The following is a 14,665-nucleotide window of genomic DNA, read 5'->3' on the forward strand; positions in this document are numbered from 1 at the left end:
GCTTTATTACACCCAAAAAGCTGGACATTTGTTATCCCTTTCCAGCGGATTCTGTGACCACGTGGACATCCCCGCCTAAGGTTGATCCTCCCGTGGCTCGCCTGTCCAAAAGCACTACTATTCCTGTACAGGACGGATCTTCCCTCCAGTCTGCTGAGGACCGTCGTACGGAATCCCTCTCCAAGGCCATATTTACTGCCTCTGGTTCGGCCCTTAGACCGGTCTTTGCCTCCGCCTGGGTTGGTAAAGCGGTCTCTGAATGGGGTTTGCAACTGGAACAGGAGTTAGGGTCGGATGTCCCTCTTCAGGACCTCCGTTCCTTAGCCCAACTAATTGTCCAGGCCGGGAAATTTGTCTGTGAGGCCTCCCTTGATGCGGGTGCCCTCATTGCCCGTTCCTCTGCCCTGGCAGTTTCTGTCAGGAGGGAACTCTGGCTGAAGGTTTGGGCGGCGGACGCCGCTTCCAAACTCTCTTTGGCCGGCCTACCATTCACGGGTTCCCGCTTGTTCGGGCCCCGTCTGGACGAACTTATATCTGAGGCCACGGGTGGGAAGAGTACTCACCTCCCCCAGGCCGAAGGGCGCCCCCCGTGGTCGCGCTGGTTCGTCCCGTTTTCGGTCCTTTCGCAAGCCCACCGGGTCTAGACCGGCGGCCAGTTCTTCTTCCTCTGGCCCAGCCCAGGATAGACGCAAGAAGCCGTTTTTTCGGACGCAACCTACCTGGCGCAAGTCCCAGCCTACTCGGGCTCCCACAGGCCAGCAGCCCTCTGCCTGAAGGTGCGCCCCCACCCACCCGGGTGGGGGGCCGCCTTCTCCTGTTCAGGAACGTATGGCGGGCCCACATCTCAGACGCATGGGCGCTCGAGATTGTATCTTGCGGATACAAGATCGAATTTGCGTCCATTCCGCCAGACCGTTTCTTCCGATCCCGTCCTCCGCGGGATCCCGTACGAGCGGCCGCCTTCTTCGCGGCCATTCGCTCTCTAATGGACAAGGGTGTCGTCGCCTCCGACGGAAAGGTTCAGGGGGTTCTACTCGAACCTCTTTGTGGTTCCCAAGAAGGAAGGCTCAGTGCGACCGATCTTGGACCTAAAGCGCCTGAACCGTTTTCTCCGACTGCAGAGATTCCGGATGGAGTCTCTCAGGTCCGCAGTGGCCTCCCTGGAAAGGGGGGATTTCATGGCCTCAATCGACGTTCAGGATGCATATCTCCACGTTCCGGTTGCTCCATGTCATCACCGCTTCCTGCGCTTCGCGGTGGGGGACGATCACTTCCAATTCGTCGCCCTTCCCTTTGGTCTGGCGACGGCTCCTCGAGTGTTCACCAAGGTCCTGGCCCCTGTCTTGGCCCTTCTACGTTTTTCTTCTCCCATACTTGGACGACATCTTGGTCAAGGCACCCTCCTTCTCTCAGGCATCCGGCAGTGTGGAACTCACTCTGGAGACCCTGACGCGGTTCGGTTGGATTATCAACCACCCCAAGTCTTCCCTTACCCCCTCCAGACGGCTGATCTTCCTGGGGATGCTCCTGGATACAGAGTTGGCGGAGGTCCGCCTCCCGTCGGACAAGCGTCTGGCCCTTCGCGGGTCGGTTCGCAGTCTCCTCCGTCATCACCGCCCTTCCCTCAGATCCAGCATGCGGTTGTTGGGGAAGATGGTTGCCTGTTTCGAAGCGGTGCCGTTCGCACAATTCCGATCCCGCACCTTTCAGAGGGCAATTCTGTCGGCCTGGGACAAATCACCGAGGAGTCTGGACAGGACCTTCCCTCAGCTGGTGGTTGCATATCCCTCTAAGGGGGAAGTCCTTCCTTCCACTGAACTGGCTGGTGATTACCACCGATGCCAGCTTACGGGGGTGGGGGGGGGGGTGGTTTCCCTCCCCGATCCGTCCAGGGTGTCTGGTCTCTATCGGAGTCCAGACTTCCAATCAACATTCTGGAACTGAGGGCGATTCTTCTGTCCCTCAGACACTGGACCCATCTACTGAGGGGCCACCCTGTTCGGATCCAATCGGACAATGCCACGGCTGTGGCATACATAAACCATCAGGGAGGCACTCGCAGCGATGCAAGAGGTGACCCTCATTCTCCTCTGGGCGGAGACGCACGTGCCGGCCTTATCTGCGATTTACATCCCAGGGGTGGACAACTGGGCGGCGGATTTCCTCAGCCGGTCCACCATCGACCCGGGAGAATGGTCCCTGCACCCAGAGGTGTTCGAAGCCCTTTGTCTTCGCTGGGGTCGCCCCGACGTGGACCTCATGGCCTCCAAATTCAACCACAAGGTCCCCCTATACCTGGCCAGGGCACGGGACCCGAAGGCATACGGCGCCGACGCGCTCGTCCTTCCGTGGCGCGAATTCTCCCTTCTGTACGTCTTTCCTCCTTTTCCCCTCCTGCCACGGGTTCTTCGGAGGATCGCGGCAGAGGGCGTTCCCGCGATTCTAATCGCCCCAGATTGGCCCCGCCGGTCTTGGTACGCCGACCTAATGTTGCTGTTGGCAGACGCACCGTGGCCACTGCCCTCCAGGGAAGACCTTCTCTCTCAGGGACCGATCTTCCACGAGCATTTAGGCTCGCTACGTTTGACGGCGTGGCTATTGAGACCGCTGTCTTAACGCGACGGGGTTTCTCTGCGGACGTAGTCCGCACCATGATCCGTGCTCGTAAGCCCGTATCCTCTAGGATCTACTATCGGGTTTGGAGGTCCTATCTGGGGTTCTGTGAGTCCCGGAGCATCCCACCTCTCCGGTTTTCACTTCCCACAATCCTGTCCTTCCTCCAGTCGGGTCTGGACCTGGGGCTGAGCCTCAGTTCTCTGAAGGGACAGATTTCGGCGCTGTCTATTCTTCTCCAGCGTCCCCTGGCCCCTCTAGGGCCAATTAAGACCTTCTTACAAGGGGTGGCTCACTCTGTTCCGCCGTACCGCCCTCCAGTTCCTTCCTGGGACCTGAATGTGGTGCTCTCGGCGCTCCAATCAGCCCCCTTCGAGCCTTTACGGGAAGTCTCCCTTCGCCTTCTGTCCTGCAAGGTCATCTTTCTTGTGGCCATCACGTCTCTCCGACGGGTGTCGGAGTTAGCGACTCTTTCTTGCTCCGAACCTTTCCTGATCTTCCACCAGGATAAGGTTGTGCTTCGGCCTGTCCCGACCTTCCTGCCAAAGGTGGTCTCCGCCTTTCACATCAATGAGGACATCGTCCTTCCGTCGCTCTGTCCCTCTCCTTCCCACCCCAGAGAACGGGAACTGCACCGTCTGGATGTGGTCAGGGCATTAAGGATTTACTTGGAGGTCACCGGATCCTTTCGGCGCACGGACTCCCTGTTTGTGGTTCCGGAGGGTTCGCGCAAGGGTTTGGCGGTCTCCAAGGTGGCTATTGCCCGTTTCATTAAACTGGCGGTGTCTGAGGCTTATCGAGCCAAGGGCAGAGCTCCGCCTTTCGGCGTCACTGCTCATTCCACCAGGGCAGTCGGAGCTTCCTGGGCGCAGAGGCATCGGGCCTCGGCTGAACAGTTGTGCAAAGCAGCCACTTGGTCCTCTCTGCACACTTTCACAAAGTTCTATAGAGTGCATACGCATGCATCAGCGGATGCTGCTTTGGGCCGCCTGGTTTTGCATGCAGCGGTTTCCTGATGCTCTGGTGGTGTTCCGCCTTGGGTTTGTGGTCCCTCCCTTCTTGGACTGCTCTTGAACGTCCCAAGGTCTGTGTCCCCCAAGGAAAATGGGCGAGAAAAAGAGATTTTTGTATAACTTACCAGTTAAATCTCTTTCTCGCTCTTCCTTGGGGGACACAGCACCCACCCTTCTGTGTTTGGTTACAGGGTTATGGTTTGGCGCCCCGTTGGGTTGCTGGCTGGTTGTTTCCGTTATTGGTTGTTATCCTTTCACTACTTGGACACGCAACTGGTAGCCTCTATCTCCAGGCTGAGGGTATAGCTGATGGAGGAGGGGCTTAACAGTTTTACTTAGTGTCACGCCTCCTAGGGAGCTGAGCTATACCCAAGGTCTGTGTCCCCCAAGGAAGAGCGAGAAAGAGATTTAACTGGTAAGTTATACAAAAATCTCCTTTTTTCTAAAGAAACTAAGCCACAGAAAAATGGAAGAGCATTATATATTGAATAATCTCACTATAAGGATTTTAATTACCCCAAAAATGAAAAATGACTTTTGGGGGGTGACAGAAGCCCTTTAACGATAAGAGGTACTGCAGTGCTTGTACTCAAAGCTTCATTTGATTACAGTACAGTAGACCCTCAGTCAGGCTGGAACTCAATGCATCATAGATCACTATGATTCAGTGAATTCGGGTTAGTTGGTATGTGGTTGGTCTGGGAAGTGTGGCTTTCACATGGACCGTTTTTCCCAGACACTCGCCTATGTGAAAATTAAAGTGTAACTGCTGTTTCATTTTTATACCCTAATGGTATAGTACACCCTGCTGTATAAATGCTGTTGTGCTTTAAAATATTATAATTTTCAGTTTCACCTCATAATAACACCCAGAAATGCGTGTCACTTTCACATTGAGCAGGCATCTTCTCAAAGTGTTGTCATGTGCAGCCGTCTCCCCTCTTTGATCTAAACAAGATACGGGAGAGCACTGGGAGGAGGAGCACAGCCCTGAGCGCCTGGGCTCGGGCAGAAACTGGGGGGGGGGGGAAGGGTGCTTTAGATGCCGCTTTTTTTATGCTCCTGAAATGTAGCAGCTAGAAACATGCAACTGGTCTTGTTTGAAAGCTGCTTTCATACAAGAACCAGAATGACAGCTAAAGTCCAAGCAACAGAGGATAAATCACTGTTAGAAATCGAGTCGGGAATAAGCGCGGGTAAAACCTGCTTTTACTTTCACTTTCAGCTGCATTCACTGCATCACGATTTCTATCAGTGATATCTTCCCCTGTATTGAACATATTGGTGTCATTCTGGTAAGTTTGGAATGTCAGCTTCCAAACAATACAAAACCCATATCTCTAGCTGGTACCAAACCAGAGTTATGAGCAGCTAAAGCCCCCCCTTCCCCTCCTTGTCAGTGTGGGGGAGAATGAGGGAGCAGCTGCAGAGCTGACAGGAGGAGAGAAAGATATTAAAAATGTATAGAAGTGTAGAAATTGTAGTGACCCACATAATAAAATTACGTTGCAGTGAACGCTGTAAAAAAAAATCCCCAAAATGTAAAAATTGCTGTTTTCTGCCTTCTGATTGGTCTTGTCTGTCTCTGGTTAGCTGGATGTGAGAGGATACACACTGCTCTGGGTTAGTGGGGCAGGTTATCTGCATTCTGATTGGTCTTGTCTGTCTCTGGTTAGATGATATGACTGATTTTTTTTTATATAAACTTTTTTTCTTTGAACCAAAGAAACACGTGAGATTGCTAACAGCCAAGATGCTTCGGCTAAAGTCTCTAAAAGGTATGTATTGAATGTTAAAGGGGTTCTCCAAGGCCCCCCAAAATTGGTAAAAGCGTACAGTGTTTTAAAATAACAAAACTCGCCTGTATGATTTCCTGCCATTCCAGCAATGCCACTTTGGTGCTCCCTGACAGTCTTTGTTTCTGGGGGTGCAGCGTTATTGTCTCCAACAGCCCCACATGATCACTTTTGCCAGCTACTGCGGGCTAGTCAGGCATGTCGTCTCGGCAGAGGCAGTGCTGAGCACCTGAGACCCCCCCTCTATTCTTATTCAAGTCAATGGGTCCATGAAAAAACACTGATGCACACAAGATTGTCGTCCGTGTCCGTTTTTTCCTATCATTTCAATGGCAAACTTGACTTAGATCTTTTTTTTTTCATGTTTCATGTCCGTGGATCCTCCAAAAATCTAGGAAGACCCACGGACGGAAAAAAGGGTCACGGGTCACAGACCTACGGACCCCGTTTTTGCGGACCTTAAAAAAAAAAGGTCATGTGCATGAGGCCTAACAGTCCTGTTTTCAAAGGATGTTGCCAAGTAGACTGATTGAGACGATGAGTAAGTGTGTTATGTTTGTATTTCCCTTGCAAAGTAGATTTCTGTGACTGACATGGTTTTGTTAATATGCACAGAACAGATGGTGCAGGATAAGTGTCCTATCAAATACGTGTAGTTTATCCATGTCTGTCTTTTTTTTTTTTCCCTGAAGACAGAAAGCCAGAAAAGTTAAGTATGATTTCAATGATTCTGAGGAAGAATGGCTTCCAAGAAAAACGAAATGTGAGTATGACATAGATATAGCCAACGTCATGACTGTGTTAAAGTTGATGTGTCATCAGACTGTGATGCCGTATGTGAGGGCAGCATAGTATGCGGACAGGTCCTATCTCTTAGTAGCCAAAATGGCACTAAAAAGAATATGGGTCATTTACTAATGTTTTTATGCCACAACACTGGAGTAAAAAAGTCGCACATTATACAGTAGCAGATGCTAAATGTGCCATAATTTATCTGCCACTTAATAAAATAGGTCGCATCTCTCACTCCAGCACACAGGGATCAAGACTTGTGAATGGGAACACCAGCCTTGATAGATATCCCTCAATGTGTTTTGGGCTAATGTAAGCAACAAATACATTGCACACGTAGTTTATGAGGAGACGCTCCCCCTCCCCTTCTCAGCAGTGATTTGATGGTTGGCTGCCTTGTAATCTGAATACACATCTGCCCATCAATCGCTGCGAGGAAGACTTGGGGAGCGTCACCTCAAATACTATGGGGGGAATTTATCATGCTTTCACTCCAGAATTCCTGCTTCAAAAAGTCACAAAGTGGGGCTCTTGCGACTTTTTGGACTTGTACAAAGATTTTGTCACTTTTTGCATTCTTACAGCACTCACTTTTGAAATGTGGGTGTGGTTAGTTATGTTAATGAGCCTCACTCAGATATATCACTGCTGCCTCATTCACACATCAGTGATTGTGAGCGGCTCTAAACATATAACAGGTGCAGATCTTTCCCTTATAACTTATGCCGAATCCTGGTTTTGGCTCACAATCAATGACGGAAGTTACTGACCAAAACACTGACATGTGAATGAGGCTTAAGACTTTTTTTAAAGGCGCAAAAACAAAAGTTGCACTCTCTCCAGTAGGAGGGTGGAGTAGGAAAACTGGAGGAGCTTTTCTAGACAAAAGTGTTAGGTTTAAGAATAAGACACATTTAACAAACAATACATAATAATTGAGTTTTTTTGGTGACATTTTAGCTAATAGGCCAGGGATCAGCAACCTCTGGCACTCCAGCTGTTCTGAAACTACAACTCCCAAAATCTTCCTTTCAATTCTATGGGAGTTACAAGAGCAGCCAAGAAAGTGTGCATGCTGGGAGTCGTAGTTTGATAGCAGCTGGAGTGCTGAAGGTTGCTGATCCCTGTAATAGGCGATTGTTCCTGTCCTGACACAGTGCTGGATAGTATGAGGACGCATCCACTTTAGTAGTGTTGTGGTGTCGGCAAGCCCAACCTCTGACTCATTTTTCCACCCTCAAGCTTCGGCTCAGACTTTGGCCCCATCAGAAAAATGGCTGATGTGTAATAATTAATGGTATCAAATGTACTGTAGTAAAAGGAACTTGGAGCAACAATATGAAGAGACGTATTAGTCTAAGGGCTCATGCACATGACCGTTGTTTTGCTGTCCGTTTTTCACTGATCCGTTGTTCCGTATCTGAGGTTTTTTTCTCTGATTTAAGTCCTCTTACGTTCCGTTATCGCACAAAACATATCCGGATGGTTTCCATATTTAATCCGTTTTTTTGTGGTTCGTATACAGAAACGGTAACTTATTAATCACCAAACACATGAACAATATGGGCTGGACGTAGCATTTCTACAGTATGGATCCGCAAAATACGGATGACATACGGATGTGTTCTGTGTGCGTTCCGTAGTATGTGCTATTTTTTGGCGGAACAGCCATGCGGACAAACGGAATGCACACGGAGTAACTTCTGTATTTTCTACAGCCCCATTAATGTGAATGGTTCCGCAAAAGGAAGGTAATGGAAGCGGAAACAAAATACGTTTGTGTGCATGAGCCCTAAGGGAGAGAAGAAAGTAAAGGTGGGAACTCCTTTTCTATTGCCACATCCTAGTTACGGCTTTTGGATAAATTGGTGCTTTAGATTGATAGAACATGGTATATGATTAAAATTTCCAAACTTTCCTATATTCCTGTAAAAGCAAATATGCAACAAGCTATGTATTTATAATATAGTAAAAATATAAGTATTCAGAGAGGGCTCACCTGTATAGTCAAGAGTGGAAATGGGTGCACCTACCGAGAGGATTCACCCAATCCTCTAAAAATAATGGTAGAATCAAAAGGGAAAATGGTAGGGTCACTGAAGAAGGAGTCGTCGTTAACTCCGAAACGCGTTTGGTAACTATCCCATGGAACAAAGTACAATACCGGAGGACTGAAAGCGCTAAAGGAAAAGAAAATAAAGAAGCAAGGGATCGGTGATTTTTTTCTATCTTGAAAAAGCAAAGATAAGCCGGAAACCTGTGTGTTTGGAGAGTCGGCCTTGTGGCAAAGTCCACTCCTGCAAAATATCTGCTCAAATGCAGAAGGAATACATCATTGACTGACCTCCAACACAGTACGGCCATATAAGAACACTGAGGATCCCGAAGCCGCATCACCTTTACATGCTGCAACCTGTATAACAATTGCTTACCACACGTGGGACGCCACCTGTGACGCAGTAAAAGCCGATATCACTACACTACAAACTGTGAGTACAATAGCTTCGGCTCTTCTCTACTAACAGGCAGCAACAGTGTAGCGCTTAAATATGCGCAGCGACTATTGAGTCGCAACAGCTGTAATAATACAAGTGACTATTCAAAAAGACTATATTTAAACAGCAGATTCACTCCCCACTCCATCTACTGGGGTACTGATTGGGTTAAATAACCCATTTGGAAGGACATCATTTACCATTCAACTAATCTCGGGGCCAATACTAGCAAATCTATTGAAAATATTTATATATATAAAATTGTAGATTTGTATGCATATTGTGTTTTATTGTATTTAACAGTTTTATTATCCTATTATTTTAAGAGTGTAATTTTTATGTATGCTTATTTAACAGTGTATATCACTAACAAAATAAAATATTGGTATATTAACCATCCGTGTGGTACCGAATATTGGTGTGCCCTACCATTTTCCCTTTTGATTCCTGTATTTATAATATAACCTATTATTTTCACATTGAAGCCAGAGTGGGAATCAGTCCATTTTTACTGACTCCACAACCCGGGTTTACAGAGCACATGTCGGCAGGATCAGCTCTGCTGCTGCGAGGGGCTTAAGTCCACCTCTCCATGCACCAAAGACCTAATTTACTTATTAAAGGGGTTTTCTGGGAGTTTTTTTTTTTTTTTTTACTGATGACCTATAGTCAATGGGACTACAGTGACAAAATCCGCAGCGTCTGTTAATGTATATACGTTTTTTGTGTGTACATTACAGGGGTTCTGCAGTTTGTTTAAACTGAGGATCTATCCTCTGGATAACTCGGGAGCATCTCACCGGCAGGGGTCCGACACTCGGGGGTCCCGCCGATCAGTTGTTTGAGAAGGCAGCGGCGCTCCTGGAGCGCCTCTACCTTAAACAGCTGATCGGCGGGGGTCCTGGGTGTCAGACCCCTGCCGGTCAGATGCTGCTGATCTATCCAGAGGATAGATCATCAGTTTAAACAAACTGCAGAACCCCTTTAAATATATACCAAAAATATGATGTGAACCTGGCCTGACAGGGAAGAAGCTGAACAGACCCGCTTATTATGAGTCCAGTCCGTTCAGTTTCCATTCACGAGCCCGTCTTTTTACCAGACCAAAAAAGTGCTGCATACAAGGCTTTTTTGTCCAGTCTTTAGACAGAATCTGCAAGAGAGGCTCCAAACGCAGCCTCCAACGCAGCAAGTGTAGGCAGATTTAACCCCTTAAGGACACAGCCCTATTTCACCTTAAGGACCAGGCCATTTTTTGCAAATCTGACCACTGTCACTTTAAGTGCTGATAACTTTAAAACGCTTTGACTTACCCAGGCCGTTCTGAGATTGTTTTTTCGTCGCATATTGTACTTCATGACACTGCTAAAATTGGGTCAAAAAAGTTAATTTTTTTGCATAAAAAAATACCATATTTACCAAAAATGTTGAAAAATTTGCAAATTTCAAAGTTTCAGTTTCTCTACTTCTGTAATACATAGTAATACCCCCAAAAATTGTGATGACTTTACATTCCCCATATGTCTACTTCATGTTTGTAGCATTTTGGGAATGATATTTTATTTTTTGGGGATGTTACAAGGCTTAGAAGTTTAGAAGCAAATTTTGAAATTTTCAGAAATCTTCAAAATCCCACTTTTTATGGACCAGTTCAGGTTTGAAGTCACTTTGTGAGGCTTACATAATAGAAACCACCCAAAAATGACCCCATTCTAGAAACTACACCCCTCAAGGTATTCAAAACTGTTTTTACAAACTTTGTTAACCCTTTAGGTCTTCCACAACACTTCATGGCAAATGGACATACATTTTTAGAATTTATATTTTTTGGAAAATTTTCCAATATAATCAATTTTTTCCTGGAAAAAAACAAGGGTTAACTGCCAAACAAAACTCAAAATGGGTTGCCCTGATTCTGTAGTTTGCAGAAACACCCCATATGTGGTCGTAAACTACTGTTTGGCCGAACGGGAGGACATAGAAGGAGGGGAACGCCATATGGGTTTTGGAAGGCAGATTTTGCAGGACTGGTTTTGTTTATACCATGTCCCATTTGAAGCCCCCTGTTGCACCCCTAGAATAGAAATTTCAAAAAAGTGACTCCATCTAAGAAAGTACACCCCTCAAGGTATTCAAAACTGGGTTTACAAACTTTGTTAACCCTTTAGGTGTTCCACAAGAGTTATTGGCAGATGGAGAAACAATTTAGAAATTCTATTTTTTGGAAAATTTTCCAATATAATCAATTTTTTCCAGGAGTAAAACAAGGGTTAACTGCCAAACAAAACTCAAAATGGGTTGCCCTGATTCTGTAGTTTGCAAAAACACCCCATATGTGGTCGTAAACTACTGTTTGGCCGAACGGGAGGCACGTAGAAGGAGGGGAACACCATATGGGTTTTGGAAGGCAGATTTGGCAGGACTGGTTTTGTTTATACCATGTCCCATTTGAAGCCCCCTGTTGTACCCCTAGAATAGAAATTTCAAAAAAGTGACTCCATCTAAGAAAGTACACCCCTCAAGGTATTCAAAACTGGGTTTACAAACTTTGTTAACCCTTTAGGTGTTCCACAAGAGTTAATGGCAGATGGAGAAACAATTTAGAAATTTCTATTTTTTGGAAAATTTTCCATTTTAACCCTTACTTTATTACTGAAAAAAATGGGTTAACAGCCAAACAAAACTCAAAATGGGTTGCCCTGATTCTGTAGTTTGCAGAAACACCCCAAATGTGGTCGTAAACTACTATTTGGCTAAACGGCAGGACATAGAAGAAGGGGAACGCCATACGGTTTTTGGAAGGCAGATTTTGCTGGACTGGTTTATTTACACCATGTACCCTTTCAAGCCCCCTGATGCACCCCTAGAGTAGAAACTCCATAAAAGTGACCCCATCTAGGAAACTATGGGATAAGGTGGTTGTTGTTTTGGTACTATTTTAGGGGTAAATATGATTTTTGGTTGCTCTATATTACACTTTTTTGAGGCAAGGTAACAAAAAAATAAAATTCTAAAATTTTTCTACATTTGCTATTTAGTTTTGTGGAACACCTAAAGGGTTAACAAAGTTTATAAAGTAAGTTTTGAATACCTTGAGGGGTGTAGTTTCTTAGATGGGGTCACTTTTTTGGAGTTTCTAGTCTAGGCTACATCAGGGGGGGCTTCTAATGGGACATGGTGTCAAAAAAAAAAAACTGTCCATCAAAATCTGCCTTCCAGAAACCATATGGAGTTCCCTTCGTTCTATGCCCTGCCGTGCGGCTATATAGCCATTTACGACCACATATGGGGTGTTTCTGCAAACTACAGAATCAGGGCCATAAATATTGAGGTTTTTTTGGCTGTTAACCCTTGCTTTATTACTGGAAAAAAAAGGATTCAAATGGAAATTTTGCCCAAAAATGGGTGTTTTGGCACCGTTTTTATTTTATATTTTTAACACCGTTCATCCGAGGGGTTTGGTCAAATGTTATTTTTATAGCGACGACTTTTACGCACGCGACGATGCCCAATATGTATGGCTCTCAGACTTTGGAGACACTAAGCAGGCATCCTAAAACTGCGGCCCTCCAGATGTTGTAAAACTACAATTCCCACCATGCCCTGCTGATGGCTGTAGGTTGTCTGGGCATGCTGGGAGTTATAGTTTTACAACATCTGGAGGGCCGCAGTTTGAGGATGCCTGCACTAAAACTAATATTTTTTTGGGGAAAAAAAATTGTTTCTGTGTCTCCAAAGTCTGAGAGACATAGTGTTTTATGTTCTCTAGGGGACTGTTGGAGATTATAAAAATTTAGTACTCCATGGAAGTGTGATACTCCCTGAAGCAATCGATAACGCAGAGGCCCGGATGATCGGGGCAAGTGTCACACTGAGTAGTGGTGTCCTTCCGTATCCCCCTCTTGTGACACACTCTGCATCTTTTTTGGGTTCGTCCCTTCTTTCCAGTATGGGGGACCACACCTGGAAAGTGTTGGCCAGGGACGATCCGGGCGCCTCCAGTTCCCGAGGTACTCCGGCCTGCTCTTTCCCGGTCCGAAAAGATCAGGTCTTTGAGGACTGCCTCATAGAATTGGAGGAATGTCCCTGTGCTGCCAGCGCTTCGGGATAGTACAAAAGAGTTGTACATGGCAACCTGCACCATGTAGACCGCAACTTTTTTGTACCATGCCCGGGTTTTGCGCATGGCATTATATGGCTTGAGGACTTGATCAGAGAGATCAACTCCTCCCATATACCGATTGTAGTCGACGATACAATCGGGCTTGAGGACCGTTGCCGTGGTACCTCGCACAGAGACTGGGGTGGTGCTGTTACCGTGGATTGTGGACAGCATAAGGACATCCCTCTTGTCCTTATACCTGACCAGCAACAGGTTTCCACTGGTAAGTACCAGGTTTCCACTGGGGATAGGTACCTGGAGGGGGTGGGCAGGGAGGCCGCGTTGATTTTTCCGCACGGTCCCACAAGCGAACGTGGATCTGGCGGCAAGGGACCTGAACAAGGGAATGCTGGTATAAAAGTTGTCCACGTACAAGTGGTAACCCTTATCCAGCAGTGGGTACATAAGGTCCCACACGAGTTTCCCGGTAACACCCAGAGTGGGGGGACATTCTGGTGGTTGAATCCGGGAATCTCGCCCCTCGTACACACGAAATTTGTAAGTGTACCCTGAGGTACTCTCACAAATTTTGTATAGCTTCACGCCATACCTCGCCCGCTTTGTGGGAATGTATTGGCGGAAACTGAGTCTCCCCTTGAACGCAACGAGAGACTCATCAACCGCGACCTCCCTTCCAGGTACGTAGGCCTGCTGAAATGTGGCCCCAAAGTGATCGATGACCGGCCGTATCTTGTACAGCCGGTCATAGGCAGGATCACTTCGGGGGGGACATGCTGCATTATCGGAATAATGCAGACATTTCCGGATGGCCTCAAACCGGGAGCGTGTCATGGCCGTACTGTACAGTGGGGTCTGGTATAGGACGTCCCCACTCCAGTACAGCCTGACACTGGGTTTTTGCACTAGACCCATATGCAGCACGAGGCCCCAAAATGTCCTCATCTCGGCTGCACTGACCGGCGTCCAGCCACCGGGTCTAGCCAAAAATGAGCCCGGGTTTTGAGCGACGAACTGTTGGGCGTACAGATTCGTCTGCTCCACCATCAGATTCACCAGTGGGTTACTGAAAAAAAAACTAAAAAAGTCTATTTCAGTAAACCCCACTGTGGGAATCTGGATTCCAGGATTGCCAGCGAAATCCGGAATCTCAGGCTCAAAGTCCACTGGGGGACACCAGCTAAGTTCATCGGCAGGGGGCTCCGGTGAACTTATTTGGTGGGCCGGGAAACCAGTACGAACCCCAGGGCGGCTCGTACTAGGGTGGGCCACAGGATCCCTAGCATGTGCGGCCCCTGGCTCCGCCTGGCGGCGTCTCCGCTGCCTTGGTGGCTCATCGTCATCCGATGATGATGAGGAGGATGCGGATGACAAAAGGAACGTGGGGTCATCCTCATCCTCACTGGGGCTCTCAGAGTCGGAGGCAATCTGGGCATATGCCTCCTCGGGTCTGGTGGGGGGGGGGGGGGCTGGTGGTGAGGGGGGGGCTGGTGGTGAGGGGGGGGTTGGTGGTGGGTGGGGTGCGGGGGGGGGGGGGGCAAGTGGCAGGGGGGTCTGGGGTCTGGTAGCTGAAAAAAAAAAGTTTGGAATAAATGTGCTTTTTTTTTTTTTTTTTTCCCCTAACTTTTCCCTTCTATCCCTGCCTAAAGGTGCCTCTCCCTCACTGACCCTAACCTACCTGGGTGGCGATGGGTGCAGGAGGGTGATGGATGGCGATTAGGGGGACACAGGAGCTGGTGCTGGACGATGCTGCACGGTCAGGGTGCTGGACAGGAAGAGGAGGGGAGAGAGGAGCGCAGGAAGTTTGAATCTCGCGCCTCTCCCCTGCACCAATCA

At 47.7% G+C, this 14,665-nt stretch overlaps 1 protein-coding gene across 1 annotated transcript in view; it reads left to right on the top strand.

The window, feature by feature from the left end:
- The window catches only part of HLTF (helicase like transcription factor), a 109,676-nt gene that overhangs the window by 44,953 nt on the left and 50,058 nt on the right, over positions 1 to 14,665 (top strand). The window contains exons 10-11 of the mRNA XM_044289801.1: positions 5,353 to 5,404; positions 6,115 to 6,185. Of these exons, the coding sequence (XP_044145736.1) occupies positions 5,353 to 5,404; positions 6,115 to 6,185 (123 nt within the window). The remainder of the gene's footprint in view (positions 1 to 5,352; positions 5,405 to 6,114; positions 6,186 to 14,665) is intronic.

This window comes from Bufo gargarizans, chromosome 4, assembly GCF_014858855.1.
Source record: "Bufo gargarizans isolate SCDJY-AF-19 chromosome 4, ASM1485885v1, whole genome shotgun sequence".
Classification (NCBI taxonomy): Eukaryota; Metazoa; Chordata; class Amphibia; order Anura; family Bufonidae; genus Bufo; species Bufo gargarizans.